Here is a 23,489-nt window from a genome sequence, read left to right as displayed (position 1 = left end):
GGAGGAGAGCAGCGTACTCGGCGTGTGGGCAGCCGAGTTGGGATTGGCGGAGGAGGACTATAAAGGAGGAGAGAGACGGCATGCACCGGGAACATCTATGGGGAACATCTAGCTGAAGGAACACCCGTGCAGCCCCCGAGAGAGCCGGCCGGCGGTGTGCCGCTCCCCTGCGGAAGTGGGGAATGCGGCCAGGGGGAACTGCCCTTCCACGGAGGTGGAAGGGATAGTAGCCAACCCGGGAAGAACCAGCAGCAAACCCGGGGAGGGCCGAGCAGACGAAAGAACAGCGCAGGGTCCTGTGTTGCTCCTCCACGAAGAGGGGGAGCGACAACCATTGTACTTTTCTTTTTAAAAATTATAAAATTTAAACAAACAAACCTTTCTACCATTCAAGCTGGTTTGTGGGATAAAGAGTAGAGCTAGTTCCTGAAATTACAAATATTTCAGAGCTTGTTTTATGGATATAGGCATCCTGTAATAATTTACTGCTGGGATTAAGTTGGTGGGGGAAATTTTGTAAACCTCTGCCATAGTTAGTGTAAAGAAAGAAAGGGTTTTTTGTTTGTCTTTTGTTTTGTGGGGAAGGTTGGTAGGAATGTTAGGAAGAGATAATGTGGTAAATGTTATACGAGAATTGCATGTGATATGCTCAGAGAATACAGAGGAATGATACTCCAACTGCAGGCGCCAGTGGTGGTAATGTAGTATAGTGGGTGATTTCAACTGGGTTTTGAAAAGTGGGTTGGGACACTGGTTCTCAAAGTTAGATTTGCCTAGAAATTAACTAACTGATACTTGATAAAAAAAATCTTATCTGGACCCGATTGCTGGGGGAGAGGGAAGTGAAGTTTCAAATCTTATTTTTTTGTAAATTGTGCAGTTAAGTATGAAGCTGATGGTCCTTAAACCACTTGTTGGAAAATACAGTCACAAAAGACCGATGGAAACATTGGAGGTTCTTTGCTACCTTAGTGAAAATCAAACATGAGTCATTTGGAGGATGTATTCTGGTCAGGTTTTAGCACTTCACCACATAGTGGTGGAAATCTGGTTTTCTTCTCAGCTCTTTTTTCCTCTGACTTTACTACTTCTTTCCTAAAGACGCTTACTTGAAATAGTGTTAGAATGTGACTGTTCCCTTGCATAGTACTGGGTTGATTTCAGTGTTGTTTCTTTTTATTTTATTTTTTTTTTAACTTTTATTTAATGAATATAAATTTCCAAAGTACGGCTTGTGGATTACAATGGCTTCCCCCCCATAACGTCCCTCCCACCCTCAGTGTTGTTTCTTAAGACTGTCTTATCCTTTGTTCTTTGATCCATTTGTTTTGTTCATCAGACTTTGGTAGCTTTCCTCAAATAGATCTTCTACGTACCTGTATTTTGTTAGATTTATACTTCAGTATTCAATTTTTTGGATGCAGGTATAAATGGTATTTTGTTCCACTTATTCATTACTGCATGTGGAAAATTATTGACTTTTGTATATTTATCATATATCTTGTAACCTTGCTATAATCACTTATTAGTTCCAGACTGTTCTCAGAGAATACAGTTCATTTACCCCAAATATCCCAATTTTACATCATTATCTTTTACTTAAATAAAATAGACAGTAATTGTATTGGTAGATTCAGTATGTTTCATATTTTGGCCATAAACCATAAAATTTAGAAAAACCTGAAGTAGTTATAGCATTTGCTACTTTGATATTGAGACTCAGAATCTTGCTATCTGATTATGGTGCCTTTGTTTAAAAAAAAAAAAAAAAAAAACCTTCAATCAGGATATGACTTTGAAAATTAAAATTAACACATGACTTTGAAAGTTTCCTTGAACAAGAACTAGATGACCTTTATAGTTTGACTTCAGACTCAGTGATTCTGAATATGTGAATTTGTAAACATTACCATATACATTTAGAAGAATGTAAATTGTAAGAATAAAAGAAGGAATATTAAATTTGTGTAGAACTTAAATGTTTCACAAAGAAGGTTTGGACTAGATTATTTAAGAGTAAATAGAGGCCAGGGCCGCGGCTCACTAGGCTAATCCTCCACCTTGTGGCACCGGCACACCGGGTTCTAGTCCCGGTTGGGGCACCGGATTCTGTCCCAGCTGCCCCTCTTCCAGGCCAGCTCTCTGCTGTGGCCAGGGAAGGCAGTGGAGGATGGCCCAAGTGCTTGGGCCCTGCACCCCATGGGAGACCAGGATAAGTACCTGGCTCCTGCCATCGGATCAGCGCCGGCCATGGTGGCCATTGGAGGGTGAACCAATGGCTAAGGAAGACCTTTCTCTCTGTCTCTCTCTCTCACTGTCCACTATGCCTGTCAAAAAAAAAAAAAAAAAAGTAAATAGAATAAGAAACTGAATTTTATGTTTCCTCAATAATGTAATAAGTACATTTATTTAGCAATTAATACTTATCAGATATTATTCCAAACTCTGTTTTAACTCATTTAAATCCTTAAGAAGTAGGGGCTGGCACTGTGATGCAGCAGGTTAAAGCCCCGGCCGGCAGTGCTGGCATCCCATATGGGTGAGAGTTCGAGTCCCGGCTGCTCCTCTTCCGATCCAGCTCTCTGCTGTGGCCTCGGAAAGCAGTAGAAGATGGTCTAAAACCTTGGGCCCCTGCACCCTCATGGGAGACCTGGAAGATGCTTCTGGCTCCTGGCAGATCAGTTCAGCTCTGGCTCTTGCGGTCATCTGAGGAGTGAACCAGCAGAATGGAAGACCTCTCTCTCTCTGGCTCTGCTTCTCTCTGTAACTACTCTGTCTTTAAAATAAATAAAATAATTCTTAAAATATTAAAATAATATTAAAATACAGGTAAATCTGTATTTTTTAAGATTTATTTATTTATTTGAGAGGTAGAGTTATAGACAGAGGGAGAGACAGAAGTCTTCCATCCGCTGGTTCACTCCCCAAATGGGGCTGGAGCTGGGTTGAAGCCAGTACCCAGGAGCTTCTTCTAGGTCTCCCATGCTGGTGCAGGGACCCAAGCATTTGAGCCATCTTCTACTTCTTTCCCAGGCCAAAGCAGAGAGCTGGATCAGAAGAGGAGCAACCGGGACTAGAACCAACATCCATATGGATTGCCAGTGCTGCAGGTAGAGGTTTAGCCTGCTATGCCACAGGGCTGGCCCAATCCTGTATTTTTTTTTACCTCTATTTTATAGATACAGAAATGGAAGCACAGCAAGATTAAATCCTCATCCATAATTACAGAGTTAATGGTGATAGAATTGCACTTTAACCCAGTCCTGTGTCAACCCAGCACTGTGCTGTGCTGTGACCAAGAACCAACCTGATTATTTTTTATCTTTGATAAGTAAAAACTTATGAAAAGATTGAGTTTCAAAAATCCAATTCATTGAAGTTAAGAAACTTTTTTTTGAGATGTACTTTTTTTAAATCTTTTTTTTTTTTTTTAGATTTTGTTTGTTTATTTGACAGGTAGAGTTACAGACAGTGAGAGAGAGAGAGACAGAAAGGTCTTCCTTCCGTTTGTTCACCCCCCAAATGGCCGCCACAGCTGGCGCTGCACTGATCCAAAGCTAGGAGCCAGGTGCTTCCTCCTGGTCTCCCATGCGGGTGCAGGGCCCAACCACTTGGGCCATCCTCCACTGCCTTCCCAGGCCACAGCAGAGAGCTGGACTGGAAGAGGAGCAACTGGGACTAGAACCGGCGCCCATGTGGGATGCCGGCACTGCAGGCGGAGGATTAACCAAGTGAGCCATGGCGCAGTCCCCAAAATGTATGTATGTATTTGAAAGTCAGAGCTACACAGAGAGAGGAGGAGAGGCAGAGAGAGCGAGAGCGAGAGCGAGAGAGAGGTGTCTTCCATCCGCTGGCTCACTCCCCAGATGGCTGCAATGGCCAGAGCTGCGCCAATCTGAAGCCAGGAGCTTCTTCTGGCTCTCCCACGTGCGTGCAGGGGCCCAAGGACCTGGGCCATCTTCCACTGCTTTCCCAGGCCATAGCAGAGAGCTAGATCTCAAGTGGAGCAGCCGGGACTCGAACCAGAGCCCATATGGGATGCCGGTATCGCAGGCAGTGGCTTTACCACTACACCACAGTGCTGGCTATAGAAATAATTCATGTTGATATTTCTAGAGAACTTGCCCCCAAACATTGGTAATAACTAATATAACATCTCATTGTGTATTAGAGAAATTAATCATTACTGTCAGTCATAGCAGTAATGACAGGTTGCCGAACACATCTGCCTCTGCCATAGTAAATTAGAACAAAGATCTTCATATCCCTTCTGCCATAACCGCATTCAGGTCAGGCACTCCTTCACATCAGAGCATTAGCTTCCCTTACGCTTGGGGAATGGAGTTCTAGAAACACTGAAGAGGTGAGCGCAATTAGAGGAAGTAGTGATGATGAGCTTGGTGAACTAGAATTGTTTTTTCAGTGCAAGCATTTACTGTATTATACTTGTTCAAAGCCTGGCTCACCATTACTCTTTCTTTTGCTGAAGGCTGTGAGGATTGTCAGGTGTCCTTTCCTTCTGCTTTGATTACCTGTTACTTGAATCTGGAACTTTGTTTCCTCCTGAGTTGCAGAGGGAGCTTAGTGGTTCAGAGTACTTTGCCTTCCCTCCCGTATGTTTAGCACACATGGTCCCTTTAATGGTGTTCACTACTAGGAGAATTTTTAAAGGTCATCTTCCCTTGTTACTTCTTCACAACCACCAGCTATTTTTTTATTTACTTATTTATTTATTGTGAGATCCTTTAGGGCAAAAACAGAATCAATAAATGATGATAGAGTTGTTGCAATAAGTCTTTAGAAGTAGAGAGGTTTGGCTTATGAAGAGGTAAATATTAAGGGACACTGAATAGAGAAAGGGAGACTTTTTTCCCCTATGAGAAATGATGTATGAAGAAGGAATTTCACCAAGTTGTTCTCCATTGAACAAATATGTGGTTTTAGGCTGCCAGCTGTAACACCATAATACCTGACACTATAAGTCAAGGCAGTTTTTTTTTTTAATAAACTTAGCACTTTTATCTTTATGATAAGCTACTAGAAGGCTTTTTAAATATTTGTCTTGATTGCTTAGTACTCTATGTAGTTATGCCCTTTACATAGTGTTTGCTGATTTTTGTTATCTTTCACCTGGTGAATGCCATGGTTTGCCCTAGTGCCATGATCTGCTTAGAAAAAGCAATGTCATAGTTTATTTTCTTTCCCTAAAACAGAAAGTCATATTGGAAGATTCAATTACATCGAAGCCAAAAGTATTTTTATCATCTTAGAAGATTTTGGCCATTTTTTGATGGCCGTAAATGATTACAAAATTGTTCAAATTCTTATGGCTGTGAAGTTGTATATTTTAATGTAAGTGTTCCATGACTAAAACCACTTGTTTTTTATTTCAACCTTAAAGAGAAACCTCTGGGTTGATGTTTGCCTTAACAGTTGATGCCTACCCGTGTTCCTCATCAAAGTGCCTGGGTTTGATTCCTGGTTACAGCTTCATGCTGGTGTGGACATTAGGAGGGAGCAGGTGATGGCTCAAATAATGTGTTTTTTTTTTTTTTTTTTTTTTTTGTCATCCATGTGGGATACTTGGATTGAGTTTCTGGATCCTGTATTCAGCCCCTCAGCCATTGTGGACATATGGAGGGTGAAGTGGTGGATGGGTGCTCTCACTCTATTTCTGCTTCTAGAAGCAATGATTTTTTTTTTATCTCAAAAGTTTTGCTTTTAGTAGTAGATTGATTACTAAAAATTCTGTTTAAATTGATGCTTACTGACACCCTTTTTCCTTCTATTAGGTTAACCAACAGAAATGAAGCACCACTGTATCATTTATTACTGAATAGCTTAGTTGTTTGAGTAGTTCAGATATTTCATACTAAATATAAGCCTTAGGACAGTCTTTAAGACAAAGGAAGTAGGGAAGAGTCTGGGAAGTAATTGCCAACAAAGTATTTCTGTCAGTAGGTCAGATAAAGCTTTGGAAATGCTCATTGTGATGTAGGTCATAACTTTATTTGACACATTTAGTTCTTTTTTTAAAAAAAAAAAGATTATTTTAGTTGAAAGTCAGAGTTACAGAGAAGAAGAGGAGAGAGAGAGGGGCGTCTTTCATTTGCTGATTAACTCTCCAAATGGCTACCATGGCCAGGGTGGGCTAGGAACTGTGAACTTCTTCTGGGCTTCCCAATGGGGTGGCAGGAGCCCAAACACTTGGGCCATCCTCTGCTGCTTTCCCGGGTGCATAAGCAGGGAGCTGGGTTGGAAGTGCCTCAGCTGGGACTAGAACCAGCTCCCATATGGGATACAGGCATTGCAGGTGGCAGCTTAACCCCCCATGCCACACTGCCAGCCCCAAACATATTTAGTTCTTCAATTGAAGTGAGAGTGCTAGGTAGTGGGGTATCTCTACTCCTTTGCATTGTTTGGAACTCTGATTCTTCTCAATATTTGCTCATTTATAGCCCTTGTAAGGAAGGGATTAATGTTTGTTGCCATTAGCAATAACTACATATCACAGGCTTTGATGGTGGCTATGTTAAATCTGTGTATACCAATGATTTATTGTGTATTTAGTTAAAGTATTGTAGTCATGAACAATAAGATCTGCTTGGGATTTTGGAGATCATTTGCCAACTCTTGTCATTTTGTAGGTAGGGAATGAGTCCCAGAGAGAGCTTTTCTAATTGCTATGTAGCTAGTTAGTGACAGAACTACTTTGATCTTAGTGTGTTCAATTATTTAACACATTAAAATATTCACAGTGAATGCATTTGCTAACAGTTAACATTAGAGGTACACATTACATTTTCTTGGCTTTTGTGCATAGGTTAAAATTTGAAGTTAAGCTGAAATTTCTCTTTAAGATTTGGTTGATGAAGCTTTATTAGTGTACTTATCAATTTGTTTTTAAAAAAATATTTATTCATTTGAAACACAGAGTTACCAAAGAGAGGGAAAGACAGGAAAAAGAGAGAGAGGGAGATCTTCCAGTGGCTGGTCATTCCCCAATTGCTATAACATGGATGGACTGAAGCCAGGGGCTTCAGACCCAACTGGGTCTCGGTGGAGGGCCCCAGGTACTTGGGCCATCATCTGCTTTTTTAGCAGGAAACTGGACTGGAAATAGAGCAAGTAGGACTTGAACCAGCACTCAAGTGGGATGCTGGTATCATAGGCAGTGGCTTACACCTCTGTGCTGTGCCACAGTGCTGGCCTCTAAAGAAAGTATTTGTAACACAGATAGCTACTACTTTAGATTCAGAGGATTATCTTGTTAAAACAGTTGTACCTTTTCCTCTGAGATAGGTAGAAAGCAAAAATACATTGTCATTTGCTCTGAAAGTGAACACTTTTCTTTATGCTAAAATTCAGTACTTGACACATAGTAATCACCTGAGTGTAGTGAAGAACAGCAGGCAAAATTTTGCTTTATCTTTTTGTTTAGTCAAAAGGTAAATATTTGTTTAATTTATATTGAAAACCTGCCATCCTAGATACTTTCCTGGGAGTGCAGGTGGGGCTAAGAGATGAATACAGTGGGAGAGAGACAGGTAAATGAGTGGTCACAGTTGAGCATGAGAAGCGTTAGTTTGGAGTATGCGTATGTTTTTTAGCAGAAGCTGAAAAGCCAAGAAGGTTTTATAGAGGAAAGAGGATGTTGATGACTGGGTAGGAATTGACCTGAACAAGATTATTTGTAAGAGTTGATTGTGTCTTTTAATTGGTTGGTTTTGGGTAATAGTTTCCTAGAGTATAGACCTGTAGTCATGTTTTTTATAACGTCAGAATATACTGTTACAGTTAAGGAAGACTGGCAGAATTTAGGATGACTTCCACTGAATCTTTTGTACTATAATGAAACATTTATGTTTGCTTTGGCTAGAGATGAGTGGTTTGTTGACATCTTCAAAATATTTCATTCTTTCTCAACATTTTAATGACTATAGTATTGCTTTATATGAGATACTGTGTAATTTGTGCAAGTTACTGTAACTTGAAAATTATCTTTTAAAATAAACAACTGTTATTTTCAACATCAATATGTTAAAATGAATTAAAGGATGCCCCATATTCTTGTGAAAAAGTATCTTTATGCTTGTACTCTTTGTTCTTGGTCTTCCATTTATCTTATCTGGTTTTTTTTTAAAGATTAATTTTATTTAAAAGGCAGAGGTACAGGGGGAGGGGAGGGACAAAGAGAGAGATTTCATCTGCAGATTCACTCCCTAAATGGCCACAAACAGCCAAAGCTGGGCCGATCCAAAGCCAGGAGCCAGGAGCCCCCTCTAGGTCTCCCACATGGGTGCAGGGGCCCAAGTACTTGGGCCATCCTCGTCTGCTCTCTCAGGCACCTTAGCAGTGAGCTGGATTGGAAGTGAAGCAGCTGGGACTTGAATTGGTGCCCATAGGGATGCCACTTCTGCAGATGTGGGCTTCAGCTGCTGTGCCACAACACCAGCTCCTACTTTATCCATTTATATTGAGGAAAGTGTTTTCTCTGATTATTAAACTTAATCAAATAATGATAAATGACTACTAGAAAGCATGCAGTTATTGTTTTTTAATATAGTTATGTCAAACTCATGCATTGTACTATTATTGTATAATCCATGGGACATTTAGAAGGTATTTAGGTACTTTATTGAAAATGTATGCTTTTTGACCTTAATTTTAAAATGCATTAATTTTTTTATTTATTTGCTTAGAAAATCACAAAAATCTTATATATATATATATATATATATAGAGAGAGAGAGAGAGAGAGAGATTGATTCTATTTATTTGAAAGGTGGAGTTACAGAGAAAAGGAAAGACAGAGATCTTCCATCTGGTGATTCACTTCCCAAATGCACAATAGCCATGGCTGGATGAAGCCCAAATCAGGAGCCAAGATCTTATTCCAGGTCTCCCACTTGAGTGCAGGGGCTGAAGCACTTGGGCCATCCTCTGCTGCTTTCCCAGGCACAGTAGCAGTGAGTTGTAAAAGGAGCAGCTGGGACTCAAAACTGTGCCTGTATAGTATGCCAGCGTTCCAGATGGCTTAACCTACTGTACCACAACACCAGGCCCCCCTTGTACTTTTTACTTGAAAGAAATTAAAAATATATTTCATGCTATGAAACTTTGGTGCTGGTGAACAAAACTAGTTCTGTAAACAATTAAGCTTGAAAACCCATCTGTTTGAGTTCATATTTGGTTGTTAGTTACGTTTTATGTATAATTCTATTTGTAGTATTAAGTCGAATTATATGAAATTGCAATTTTGTTGGTCAAGACAGCTAAAAATCAGCAATTTTATATGATCCAGTCATTAAATATAAAATATCAATAGCTGCCATTATTTTTGCTTTCCTTCTAAATGCTGTTATTGTATTTTCCCGTTTAGTAAATCCTCTTTTTTGTAGCTTTCAATCCAGTTTATTGTGTGTTTAACAGTTAGAGGTATGTTAAAAAATACAAATAAAGGAGCAGGTGTTTGGTCTAGCAATAGAGATGCCCACATTGCTTAACAGAATACAGGGTTTTGATCCCCAGTTCTGGTTCCTGACTCCAGCTTCCTGCCAATGTAGAGTTTTGCAGGCAGCAGAGATGTCCAAGTAGTTGGATTCCTGCCACCAATATGAGAGACTTGCATTTCATTCCTGTGCAACTTCAGCTTGGCACAGCCAGTTATTGCCAGTAGTTAGAAAGTGAACCCATGGATGGAAGTGCACACGTGTTTTTTCTCTCTCTCCCTCTATGTATCTGTTTCCCAAATAAATAAATTTTTGAAAATGAAATTATAACTGTGGCTGATTGACAGACCCAGGTTAGGTTTTTAAAGGTGTCTGCTTCTAGTAGGTTCTGTAATAGCATTGAGGACTGCTTAGATTTAATCTAAAAGAAGGATTTTTCCATATAGTGCCAAAGCTGGTAAAAACAGCATAAAACATTCATGAACAAAGACAATTCCTTCCCAGAGACATCTCCAATGTCCAGGGGTTAATTTATGAGATAGCTTTTATCTGGGTTTATTTAGTTTATTACACCCGGTATGCAATGTGGAATAGGCTAACTGCTAGGCTAAACACCCACTCTGCATGTCTGTTCTTTCCTCAGGCCTTTCTACACCTTTGGTCTCCTATGTTTCTGATCCTTTAAGCAATAACTTTGGTTCTTTCCCTTTTTCTTTATGTAAGGAATATAAATTCATACGTACATATGTATATCTATAAATACATATAAGTTAGCAACCATCAGATTTTCCTCTCACTGCTTAATTTCTTCAAGGAATAATTATGCCCATTATGTCCATTTTATCTTTAGGTAATCATCTGAGGTTTATCCTTCTCTGCTGAAATTTGCCTTGCAGAGATAATTACTAATCTCATGTCTGATTCTTTTTTTCCCCTTTAAAATCTTAATTCTTTTTTAGTTTGCTCTCGTTTTTGCAGCTGCTTTAGGTAAGGTTTTTATGGTGCTGCTTGGACTATTTCAGTGGATTTTTTTATGATTTTTAAATAATTTTCACTCAGTTTTTAAAATTAATTTTATTTAAGATATAAAAGTTTCATGTATTTCATATATACAGATTTAGGAACATAGTGATACTTCCCACCTTACCCTCCCATGCTCCAAAACTTCTTCCTCCTCCCTCTCCTAGTCCCGCTCTTAATTTTTACGTAGTTCTGTTTTCACTATACTTTATACTCATAAAATTAACCCTACACTAAGTAAAGAGTTCAGCAAATAGTATGAGGAAAAAGAAACACTGTTCCTCAACAGTAGAGACAAGGGTTGTAAACAGTCATCAAATCTCAAAATGTCCCTTTCACTCCAATAGATTACATTTTGCTATTTTAGTGAGTTTCTAATTTTGCTCCTTACTTCACTCTTATCCCTCCAATTTTTATCCCCACTAAGTGGTGGAATTAGACCTCCAAAATATAGTTGATTTGATTACTTCCCAGGCTTAAGATCCTGGAATTATTTCAGGGTATCTTCAGAAAAATCCATGGTGTACATCTCATACCAAAATCTAGCACTATGGAACTTCCCCTTGTTTCTAAGTCATCCCATTTGTTCTCTTTGTATGTGTAAGTCCGTCTACCTGGATTTCTCTTTCTTTCCTATTCTGATGGTGGCTGTATTTTTAACTTTGGCAGATATAACCTCTGTGATCCAGTATTTCCCAGACTTTGCTTAAATTGTTCCTGTTAACTGAGCACTGACCTTTACCATGCCACTTCTCACATTTTGTTTGTAGGTGGTGGTGAGGGTGATTAACACTTTTAAGAGTTTGATAAAATCATCACATGATTTTCTCACCTTGAACTTTATATGAATTCATTGTTGGACCTAAGGTAGGCTAGCTTGTAGCCAATTCAATGGTATTTACATATCAAAAGAAAGAATAATTTGTGGTTAGGTTTTATCTAAACAGAGAATGTATCAATTGGAAAAGTCTTATCAGTTGAAAATCTAGAAAACTAGTGCAAGAAGCCAAAATGGAGCATATGTTTGCCAGAACTCATTGGGGTAGAGAGTATTTTATACTCTCTCTAGAGAGGTATTCTGTATATAGCATTTCATAAGACTTCAGTACTGCTTGTATGAAATACTCTTCAGTAATATTTGCTGCTTTCTGCTGTAAAACAATGCACCAAGCAGCTTGATTTTGATTTGATTTCTGATGTATTAAGATAGTTTTCAGTGAAACAGTTAGTGAACTTGACTGTATGATCCACTTGATAGCTTACATTTCACTGTAAATTAATTGTTAAAACTCTTATAAACCTGATTATTGCTAGTCTGTCTCATGTGAATTGACTCTCCTTCTAGTATCAACAAAGCATATTTTTTTGTGTGTTCTAAAAGTTAGGGAGGCAGCCAAGTTTCCATCCTCTGGACGCCTGTTTGAGGCTCATCAGCTCTCTTATTTGAATTCCTTTCAGTTTACAACTACTTTACCCTCACATGCTCTAATAATCTACCAGTCACACAAACCGAATAACTTTTGAGACATCCCTCAGTTTTATTCTACAGTTGTTAGTTTTCATGTTCAGGTATACTCAAAGCTTGATTGGTTTTCTTCTCAGGAAGCCTTTATCTTTGTTCTTTCCTTCTAGTTCCAACCTCTTAGTCTTAAGTTTCTCTTTAATTATTATATTGGTCTAATTTCCATTTTGGAGAGGCACGGATTTCAAAAATTTTTTGTACCAAAATCGACGTACTTTTTAAACTATTTGAAGTACCGTTGTGGGGCCGGCGCTATGACGTAGTGCGTTAACACCCTGGCCTGAAGTGCCAGCATCCCACATGGACACTGGTTCTAGTCCCGGCTGCTCCTCCTCCAATCCAGCTTTCTGCTGTGGCCTGAGAAAGTAGTAGAAGATGGCCCAAGTCCTTGGGCCCTGCACCCGTGTGGGAGACCTGGAAGAAGCTCCTGGCTCCTGGCTTCGGATTAGCACAGCTCCCTCCGGCTGTTGCAGCCATCTGGGGAGTGACCCAGCGGATGAAAGACCTCTCTCTCTCTCTCTCTCTCTCTCTCTCTCTCTCTCTTTACCTCTCTCTGTAACTCTGTCTTTCAAATAAATAAAAATAAATCTTTTTTAAAAAAAAGAAGTACCATTGTATCAGGTGCCTTACATTGTGCCCTAAATTCCTAAATTATTCTTTTTTTTTTTTTTTTTTTTTTTTGTAGAAAGAGACATTTAATACTTTTTAAAGAGAACCAGGAGTACACCCGCGCGACAGCCGGCTGCCCTGGGCGCGGCAGGGGTCCCGGGTCCTGGGCGAGGGGCGGGGGTGCGGGGCTGGGCCCTGCTGGTCCGGGCCGGCTCGGGGGAGCCGCCTGCCTTGGTCGGGGAGTCGCTCGTGGTGGTGGTGGGGGGGGCAGCTGGGCCGGAGGCGGACCCCGGAGTGCCAGGCCGGGTAGGGGGGATTAAAAGCTGAGTAGGTGCTCAGCGGGGCGGGGGCGGCGTCTGGGAGCCTGCGGGGGGGGGGGGGGGGGGGCAGCACCGGCGGGGCTCCCCCCTGGGGTCCGTAGTGTTGGAGAGCAGCTCGTGGGCGGCCTTCACTGGGGCAGCGTGCCCTAAATTATTCTAAATGACATTGTTTTAAGTGTTTAGGATAGAATAGTTAGTGAAACACAAAAATCTTTGTGCCAAGTCCCTGATGATAGCCAGCAAGATACTGGATAAATATTAGGTAGACAACATATTCTCATTTGAATTTTCATTTACTTTTCCTTTTCATTGGAAAAGTTTCTCTGTTGACATAATTTAGATTTACACGATTTTTTAACATTGCTTGACTGAGACCCTAAGTCATTTGTCACATAATGTATATACATAACTAGTTCTTTTTTTCTTTTTTCTTTTCGTATCTATTTATCTATTTGAAAGGTAGAGTTACAGAGAGCCAGGAAGAAGAGATCTAGCATCCACTGGTTCACTTCCTAAATGGCCACAACTGCTGTAGCTAAGCCAGGAGCTTGGAACTCCCATGTGGGTCGCAGGGCCCAAGTACTTGGGCCATCTTCCCCTGCCTTCCCAGGCACATTAGCAGGAGCTGTATCACAAGTGGAACAGGTGGATTCACAGGCAGCTGTTCAACCTTCTGTACCATAACACTAGTTTTTTCCAGCAAGGCAGCTGCCCTACTTCTTGCCTTCAGGCAGGTGATCCCTGTCACACTTGCACAATTCTCTTGGTATCTTGAAGCTATCTGTCATCCATTCTTCATGTGGTATCCGGGGAAATTTTTATTAAGTACTGATCAGATCATATATTTTTATAAAGAATTTTCTGTTGCCTTTATGTTGAATTCCAAACCCAAAGGTTTTGCCATTCAGTATCTGGTTTTAGCCTGTCGTCTTTCCAGATTAACTCTTTTTTTTTTTTTTTTTTTGATAGAGCAAAAAAGCAGAGTTTTTTTTTTTTAATTTTTATTTTTTAGAATCCAGATAACTCTAATGTCCTCTAAGTCCTCACTCACATTTTACTTGGCAGAATTCCCAGTCATAACGTTTTACCCTCAGTAATTCCTCTCACCCTCTTTTTTTTTCCCCCTGTTCTGTGTTGTCATAAACTTGTCTTCCTATCCTTTCCATGCTGCTACGGGTCACATATCCTGCACATACAGTTTGTTGCTTAATAGATGTTCATTAAATGCTCTGAGTTGGATTTTGGATAAGTATTTGGATAATTCTATGATCTTGGTTTTTTAACCTTGTTTTCCTCATTTGTGATTAGTCAAGATGCCTTATTTAAATGCCTAAAGTGTGATTTATAAGTTTTATGTGGACCTGCGTTGAAACAACAAAACTTATACTTTTTGAAGTCGAAATTATTTGAGCAAGTGTAAGAAGTCTGTTTCAACATGTCTAGCTGTCTAACACTAAACCTTGTAGACACAGACAAAAAATAGGAAGGTCATTGGATAAAAATCTTTTCTTTTTTTCCCTTCTACCTTACTCAGGAAGATGATAATTGAAACCCATTATTGTGGTCTAAGTTTATATGCAAATATGCCTTTTAATGGTAAACAATCTATGCTTTGTATCAATCTGCTTATCAGCAGGAGAGCTAATTTAATGGAATATAAGAAAATGTTAACTCCACTGACATATATTCAGAATTCAAATTTTAGAGCTGTAGCATCTTTGTATTTATGTTTTTGAAGTTTTCAGTATTGACAAGCAAGATAAAATCTCGCTATTTGGTATATTTTGTTTCTTAGAGAATTGTTTAGGTTTCCTTAGTAAGGATTTTTTAAAGGCTACTCGGAAACTGTTACTGACAAAAATTGAAATGATCATTCTTCTAGAGACTAAAGGCAAATAACTTCTTGCTCTTCATGGCCTCAGGTTAATAGATGTGGAAAGGTTGAAACCTAAGTTAACCCAGTATTTCACCCTTCTTGGGTGCTTATGAGCTATTTCATAAATGACTTTTCCCCAGTTCCAGTTATCAAGAGAATCAAAGCCTAGGGGCAGTGAATCCAGACAGAAACCATCTCTTTGGTCAAGTTATTGTTTTGAAGCGTTAATAAAACCATTAAGGCTACTTGAGTCAATGACCCATATGGTTGTGTGTTTTGAGACTTCAACCATGATGGACTTTTAGCTTCACTGCATCTCTGCCCAGTTTTAACAGATTTCTGTTGTGAAATTTGCACTTAAGTTTATGGCCAAATTTACCTAAGTATTCTTGTTTGATTAAAAATAATGAAAAATATTCAGGGAATTTAAATGTCTTAAATGTTTCAAAAATTCTGCTTTTGTATAAAAATAGACATTCAGGGATGCTAAGTTGGTGAGTAAAGACAATTTGTTTTTGAATTTTAAATTGTCTTTTAGTAAATAAATATTTTATATTTTCATATGTAAATCCCTGTATGTAAACTGTAATTGTCAATTCCATATTAATGGCTTAAAAGTTGATCAGAGTTGTATTAATGTATTAAATTGATAATATATAATTCTCTAAAATAATTGCCATTTTCAATGTATATTACTAGGACTCTTTTCTAAATATATGTCAAAAGGGATAACCGTGGTGAACTACTTTCCTCATTTTACAATTATAATCTCTGAAAGAATTTGTAGATTCTTTTCTTGGTATAAAGGTGATGTTTTCTTTGAGTAGTACATATTACGTCATCTAATCAGATGCATTCTGGTATTTGTTAACTTCTGTTAGAAAGTTGGAAAATTTCTGTTACATACTAGTAGATTTAGCACAATATGAAGGTAAAATTTGGGAAAATATTTTCAGCTTTGTTTAAAAAGAGGAAAATGGCATAAATAAAGGAACAGAGTGGGATTACAGTTTTACACTGAACTTTTTTTATAAAGATTTATTTATTTGAAAGGCAGAGTTATACAAAGTGAAGGAGGTGAGAGGGAGAGAGAGAGAGATGGAGGTGGAGAAGGAGAAAGAGGTCAAGATCTCCCATATGTTGGTTCATTTCCTAGATGGCTGGAACTGGGGCAAGCCAAAGCCAAGAGCCGAGGAGCTTCATCTGGGTTCACCCAGTAGGGTGGCAGGGGCCCAAGCACTTGGGTCATCTTCTGCCACTTACCCAGGTATCTTAGCAGGGATCTGGATTGGAAATGAAGCATCCAGGACTTGAACCAGTGCTGATATGGAATGTCAGTATTGCAAGTGGCACTTCACTTCATGCACCAAAATGCCAGCCTCTGAGTTGAACATTTTTTATTCATATATTAACTACAACACAAAGAATGAGTGTCAGCTGATACTGTGATATTTGCTTTTCTCAGGATTAGTCTCTTTAATTCCTTCTTTGTTTTAAGTTCAACAATATTTCTAGAACACATTTTTCTTCTGGGTACCAAAGATACCACTGTACTTTAAAGTTTCATTGTTGTGGTCTGGATTATTTAGAATCCTAGTGATTTTCCAAATTCGGACTGATAACTCACTGATTTTTGTTTGTTTTTGCCTTGATGTGGTTTACATCTTTAATAATGAGTCTATCAGCAGTTATGTCATCATGTAAGTGATTTTAAGGAAGGAAGGGAATTGGGCAAGATGTCTCCTGTCTTAGTTTATCACATTCCATCATGTGTTTCTTCCAGATCAATCTTTCTAAAATACCACTTAATAGCTGTGACTATTCCTCCACTGCACTAAGATACAATTTCTGCTATTAGGGGGCAGAAATAGTGTCTACATTGTGATACATGTTTAAATAATACATATTTGTGAGAGATTATACTAAATTGCCTTGAAGATTCTGGGATGCTATCACTAGGCTAGGTTGAGGTTCACTGTCCATAAAACTTTCCCTGACAAAAAAGTTTTCTTTGGGGGCCTTTGCTGTGGTGCAGCAGGTTAACACCCTGGCCTGAAGCACCAGAATCCCCTCGGGTGTCAGTTCGAAACCCAGCTGCTCCACTTCCAATCCTGCTGTCTGCTGTGGCCTGGGAAAGCAGTAGCAAATGGCCCAAGTCCTTGGGCTCCTGCACCCACGTGGGAGACCCAGAAGAAGCTCCTGGCCTCAGATCTGCATAGCTCTGGCTGTTGTGGCCAGTTAGGGAGTGAACCAGCGGATAGAAGACCTCTCTCTCTCTCTCTCTCTCTCTCTCTCTCTCTCTGCCTCTCCTCTCTCTGTGTAACTCTTTCAAATAAATAAATAAAAATCTTTAAAAAAAATGATCTTTTGCTTTTAAATAGACCAACCTTTGACAAAGTTGCTAATAACTTTCTTGGCCTTATTGTTCAGCCTCTAAGAGTTCTTTGTAAAGGCATTCATTGTATGGAGATTACAGAACCTCTATCTCAGACTACACAGAAAAGAGGATAGTAAATTCAAGGGATAGGAAATAGGAGAGAAAAAGGTAAAAATGCATCATTTGATGTTAGGTAAATATGAAAATAATCTGAACCTTAATCCAGTAGAGTTTAAGGCATTAAAATATTCACAAATAAAAACAGTTGAGACAGACTTGGTAATTGTTTGTTTTATTTTTATTTATTTATTTTTTTACAGGCAGAGTGGACAGTGAGAGAGAGACAGAGAGAAAGGTCTTCCTTTGCCGTTGGTTCACCCTCCAATGGCCGCCGCGGCTGGCGCACAGCGCTGATCCGAAGGCAGGAGCCAGGTGCTTCTCCTGGTCTCCCATGGGGTGCAGGGCCCAAGCACTTGGGCCATCCTCCACTGTACTCCCTGGCCACAGCAGAGAGCTTGCCTGGAAGAGGGGCAACTGGGACAGAATCCGGCGCCCCAATCGGGAGTAGAACCCGGTGTGCCGGTGCCACAAGGCAGAGGATTAGCCTATTGAGCCGCGGTGCCGGCCTTGGTAATTGTTTTTTAAAAACTTATTTAAAACTATTTTCTTTTTTAGAGACCTATATATACTTACTCTTTTTGTATTAGGCAATTGATCTCTTAGTAATTGACTTGTAGGAACTCTAGATAATATCGAATAAGTAGAGTACTTGTGTGAAGTGTTTCAAATACTTTCCCCAGTTAGTCTTCTGATACTATTTGTATTGTTTTTTCATGCAGAAATTTGATTGTTTTCAACTTTTTTTAAATCTTCTGTCACTGTGAAACTGGTTTTACTTTTTAAAAGACTTTCTGTAATCTTGACATTATAAGAAAAATTCTGCCTTTTAATTGTGATCATAATGAGAAATGGTACTAACACACAGTCTTCAGAAAGCTCATATAAAAATGTATATTATGGAAAAAAAAACAAATTTTACTTTGGGCACCAAAATAAGATTTTGACTTGATTTTCCAGAAACTTAAAAAAAATTTTTTTTTCCAAAAATTAATTTGAAAGGCAGGGAAATTGATCTTAATCACTGATTCACTCACCAAATGCCTTTAACAACTGGGGCCCCACCCAGGCTGAGACCAGTAACCCAGAACTCAGTCCATGTCTCCTAGGTGGGTGGCCTGGATGCAAGTACTTAAGCAAGTTACCTGCTGCTCCCCTGGGGTTCATATTAGCAGAAAGCTAACACTGGAGGCAGAGCCGGGACTCAAATTGAAGCATTTCAGTTTGGAATGTGGATGTCCTAAATTATGTCCTAACTACTATATGTCAGATGCTTGCTCACCCTTTAAAAATGTTTGCTTATTTATTTTGTTGAGGTATATAGAAAGGTGGGTAGGTAGGTAGGTTGGTAGAGAGAACGAGCATCCCTGGGAACTGGGAACTCATTTCAGTCTGTCATGTGGGTGGCTGTGCCCAACCGTTTTAGTCACCTGCTGTCTTGTCTCCCTGAAAGCCAAAGAGCACTGGTCTGAAGCACAAATACAGGAATTTGCTTTCCATAGAATAAGCATTATTACTTCTAGTGGGTGTGGCAAGACATATACTAGTGACTTTATGAGTTTCTTGGTGGCAAGTGAGAGTTCCATTTGATAGTGTCTGTTTTCGCTGTGACCAGAAGATCTACCAAGTGCAGAGTCTGAAGTTTGGAGGTATGAAGACAAGGAAGGTGTTTGAACTAGTCATTCTGAAGAGTAAGGGAGAGATTAATGAGAGAAAACTAAGAGTATCATTGGATATTGTTGAAGACCCACCCACTGGGAGTTGGTAGTGACAAGTTCAGCTTTCTTTCCTAGTGACTTTCAGACCCATTCTGCTATCACACTTCATATCTTTAATCATTCACTTCTGTCCCAGAATTTTAAAAAAAAGGCCTACTACCTTAAAAGCTTGCTAAACTAGTATTTTACGTGTGTTGAGTACATAGAAGAATAAACAAATCACTATTTTTTGCTTCATTTTGGTACCCTTAATTTATATAGACCATTTATTGGAAATAGATTTTGAATATATATGCTAATTCATTTTACTTTTGTTCACATGGGTGTGACCTTTTGATAACATGTAGAGGATTCTGAGATGAGACCACATACTATATTTTAAACTAGAGTATATGGTCTTGAATATCTAAATGACAGAATGATGATATATTTTAATAGTAAACTGAATTTTTCTTAAATTGTAATTTTTAAAATGTACAGAAAGTTTTCCTGCAATGTTCCTAAATCCAAATTCATTTATTGTTAAATTTGTTTGTTTGTTTTTTTACACAGGGAGTGATAGGTATACAGCTGGTCGTTACCATGGTGATGGCCAGTGTCATGCAGAAGATTATACCTCACTATTCTCTTGCTCGATGGCTACTCTGTAATGGCAGGTAAGGCAAGGATAGGCTGGTTGTGGCTGACACTTTCAATCTCTAGTTTACCAGGCTGATTTACTTCCTAAAAGTTAAGTCCTAATTCCTGTTTCTAAAAGTATGACAAAGGAAAGTTAAGAGATTTAGCTTTCTTATTTCTGTTATATGAGATACTAATATTTTATCCATTTAGCACAAAGGGTAAGAGTTAGGACAAGAAGTCCCCTCCACCTCTGCCTCCCTCTGCTATATTCTATTCACCAGAGTCTGTCCGGTGAGAATACCTTATAATAATTGGTCAACAAGGGGATTAGAAATTACAAGTGATTTTCATCACTGTTGATGAAAAATGATTCAAAGCATATGTCTTCTTGTTGGTGGCTCCATTCAGAGGCTTATGACAGTTAGGGGTTCTTTGTTTTACTGCAAAAAATTTTGAACTGTTTAACTAGCAAAGGGGGAAGGAAGTTATGTTATGAGATTTTACCTTTGTCTGCTGTAAGCCCGCTACTATCCCCACTCGTTCCACAAAGGACCTAAGTTGTGTTGTTGAAATATGTACGATAAAATAACAAAATCAAGTAAGGTGATGTAGTTACATGAAAGCCAGAAAAGTCTGTACACAGAAAATACATGGCAAAACCTGTGTAATTATGAAAGGTAAGTGAAAAAATTGTCACTATTTATGTCAGTTGTTTATCTGTAGTGAATAGCCAACTTCCCCGTATTCCTTTGTCCAGTTTCTTTAGACATTTTAAAAGCAGGAAACAATGGATAGCTCTCTTGCTAGTGAGTTCCTATACTGTGAGACAAGTAAGCCTTTACTTCAGGGCCATTCTATCCACAAAGCTTAAATTTTCTTCATATAATTTATTTTCAACTTTTAATTATTTATATTCTTGATGTCTTTTTCCATATTGATTTTCAAATATAGAAAAGTGTTACTCAGACTGTTTAAAATTTTTTTGAAACTGATACCACACAATGCGTAAATGAATATATGAGGAAACAGCTGTTTATAAGTGTATATTTTATTAGCAGAATAAACTGCGACTAAAGTTCTAGTAAGTTTGAAAGCCTCTGTTGGACTTAATTATAAATGCATATCAATCATCTATAACTAGCTTTTTTACTGTGCAGTTTTAATATGCCCTGTGCAATCTTGTTCACTTATTTTGCTTAACAAAACTGTTTTCCATAGATCATGAAAAGGTAAATATCAATGAGGCACATTACCATTAATTACAAGTATATGGAATCTTAGTAAGTTAATACATAAAATTCATTAAGGTAACTTGTTTTATGCTGAGAACATCACTTTTCCAAATTCTATGCTTGTAATCCAGTGAGACTTCAACATCATTTTTGGCTATAAACATCTTGACAGTCTTGTTCCATTTTATTTTATTTTTAAGATTTATTTATTTATTTGAAAGTCAGAGTTACACAGAGAGAAAAGGAGAAGCAGAAAGAGAGGTAGAGAGGTCTTCCATCCACTGGTTCACTCCCCAACTACTCGCAATGGCAGGAGCTGCGCCAGTCTGGAGCCAGGAGCCTCTTCCGCGTCTCCCATGTGGATGCAGGGGCCCAAGGACTTGGGCCATCTTCCACTGTTTTCCCAGGCCACAGCAGAGAGCTGGATTGGAAGAGGAACAGCGAAGTCGAACTGGCGCCCATATGAGATGCCAGTGCTGCAGGCCGCGGCTTTACCCGCTATGCCACAGCACAGGCCCCTCCATTTTAGTCTATGTGCATTTTAAGTGTTCTTACATGTTTTACTTTCCATGTGTTTCTATAAAATTTGTATTCACCAATAGAGATGAAAACTTTAGAGATCTAAAACCTGATTATCTTTAATATTTGAATATCTTATTGAAAATCTTTGCTTTTTGACAAGAATATGTCATAGGGTGCACACACAGAATTTGAGGGAGCATTCAGCCTTTAAAGATGATGCTGATTTTCTTTGTGATTTTGACTTGCTTTTGTAAACAGATTAACTTTTGTGTTAATTAACACTGTCTTTAATGCTTGATCAGTTGCCACTGATTTACCAATAATCTAGTTTCCTGCTACCCTCAGTTTCATTTCCTCTTAGATTTGTTGTTTTGTGTTTTTAGTATCGCCACTCCCCCCCCTTTTTTTAATATTAGTCCTGAAATTTTAAGGTCATGGAAGCCTTCTTGCTGAGTGTTTTCACTCAGCTCAGTTGAGTAAGATCATTGATTTTTATCCTTTAGGCAAAATTACTGGTTTACCAAATTTTGTAATAAGAGATCCTTTTTAAATAATCACAAAAATCTAAAAGTTCTATTTTGCTCATGTAAAATATTGTTTTAAATTTTTAAAAAAAATTTTGAAAGGCTGAGAGACTTTCAAAGAGAGGGGAAAGAGAGAGGTCTTCCATCTGCTGGTTTACTCCTTGCAAGGTGTCCGGCTCGTAACAAATCTTCCCAGGCAGAGGAATCAATTAATTCACAGGTTTTTATTGGGATTCTGCTCCCGGGCGAGGTTCCCGGGTCCCAACAGAGGCCGGGGAAGTCACGCATCAGAGGCTGGGAGGGCTCCTTTTATAGATTCAGGGCATGGGGGTTAAAGGTTGAGGCGGGTCTGATCCTCATTGGTTGACCTTTAGGCATCCGCACGGACCTTGACAAGGACTTTTCTCCCCCAGAAGAAGTACAGGTAGGGACTCTCCATTCCCGGAAGTACAAGCCTTCCCTCCTTGTGGATCCCAACTGTGCAGCAGCTTCTGGGGTTGAGCCAGACTGAAGCATGAACTCACTGTGGCTCTCTCACACAGATGTCAGAACTTCAAGTACTTGAGCCATCACCACCGCTTCGCAGGGTGCTAAGCATTAGCAGGAAGCTGGAATCGGGAGCTGTAGCTAGGACATAAACCCAGATACTCTGTCTGATAGGGGATGCATGTGTCTTAAGCTGTGTCATACTGCTGTACGAAGTACCTGCCTCTAAAAATATTACCAGAAATGATAGTTTCCATTTCAAACCATCTGATGCAAATTGCATCAGAGAAGTGTGAGACCAATGCCTTTTGGTCTGTAAATGCTTAAAAGAATGTATGGGGAGAGGCCTAAGAGGACTTTTTAAAAACCGGATAGTATAGCATGGCTTGGGAGTAACTATTGAATAGAATTGTTTGATGGAACTCTTCAGGTAAATAGATGTTTAGATATCCACAATACATCAGTCATGACTATGAGAGAAGAAACTACATGTTGTCTTAGTATTCATTTATTTATTTCACATGCATCATTAACTTCAGTTTGTAAATAAATGTTCATGCATTAGTTAAAATTTATGACTTTTGTTTTGTTAATTAGTACTTGTCCCTGTCTCACTTTGACCTCTTTTGAAATGGAGAGTTTGAAGTGTCACCTGATTGTGGTATGCTGAATGAGGAAGCCACTTTTCCCAAAGGAGTCAACACCTTGAAGAATTAAATTAGTGATTACACCAGAAAGAATAGGCATTTTTTTTCTTAAGTACTAACACCTTTTTAATATCAAAACAATTGACTAGTTTCTAGCTCTTCTTAAGGAACATATTACTGTTAACATTATATATTTCGAAACTACTTTTTAACGTTTAAAAATTATATGATTTTAGCATAGGTTAATCTTGTTCATATTTGCTTTGTATTTGCATAAAGCATTATGTTGACAATTTTTTTTCTGTTACCTGATTTAGATGTATACACTCTAAGCCAGGTAGGAGGGAAAACACATTGGAATATGTTATGACCTGGGGAAAAATCAGTGTCTGAAATTAATAGAAGTTTCTCACTTGGTTTCCTCAGACAGGGATCAGAGTTAAATG

General features: G+C 38.8%; 1 protein-coding gene across 6 annotated transcripts in view; it reads left to right on the top strand.

Moving 5' to 3' along the window:
- The window catches only part of TMEM161B (transmembrane protein 161B), a 79,052-nt gene that overhangs the window by 6,772 nt on the left and 48,791 nt on the right, over nt 1-23,489 (top strand). For 3 of the 6 annotated variants that reach the window (XM_008261921.4, XM_051854023.2, XM_051854024.2), the window contains one exon: nt 19,564-19,667. The exons of 2 other annotated variants lie outside the window; for them this stretch is intronic. In XM_008261921.4, coding sequence (XP_008260143.1) covers nt 19,564-19,667 — 104 coding nt within the window. Of the gene's footprint in view, nt 1-19,563; nt 19,668-23,489 lie in introns of those variants that run through there. One more of the 6 variants, XM_070056403.1, reaches the window with a different exon arrangement.

This window comes from Oryctolagus cuniculus, chromosome 14, assembly GCF_964237555.1.
Source record: "Oryctolagus cuniculus chromosome 14, mOryCun1.1, whole genome shotgun sequence".
In the NCBI taxonomy this organism is placed as follows: domain Eukaryota; kingdom Metazoa; phylum Chordata; class Mammalia; order Lagomorpha; family Leporidae; genus Oryctolagus; species Oryctolagus cuniculus.
The sequence above is the reverse complement of the archived record's forward strand: the minus strand, read 5'-3'. Positions and strand labels throughout refer to the sequence as shown.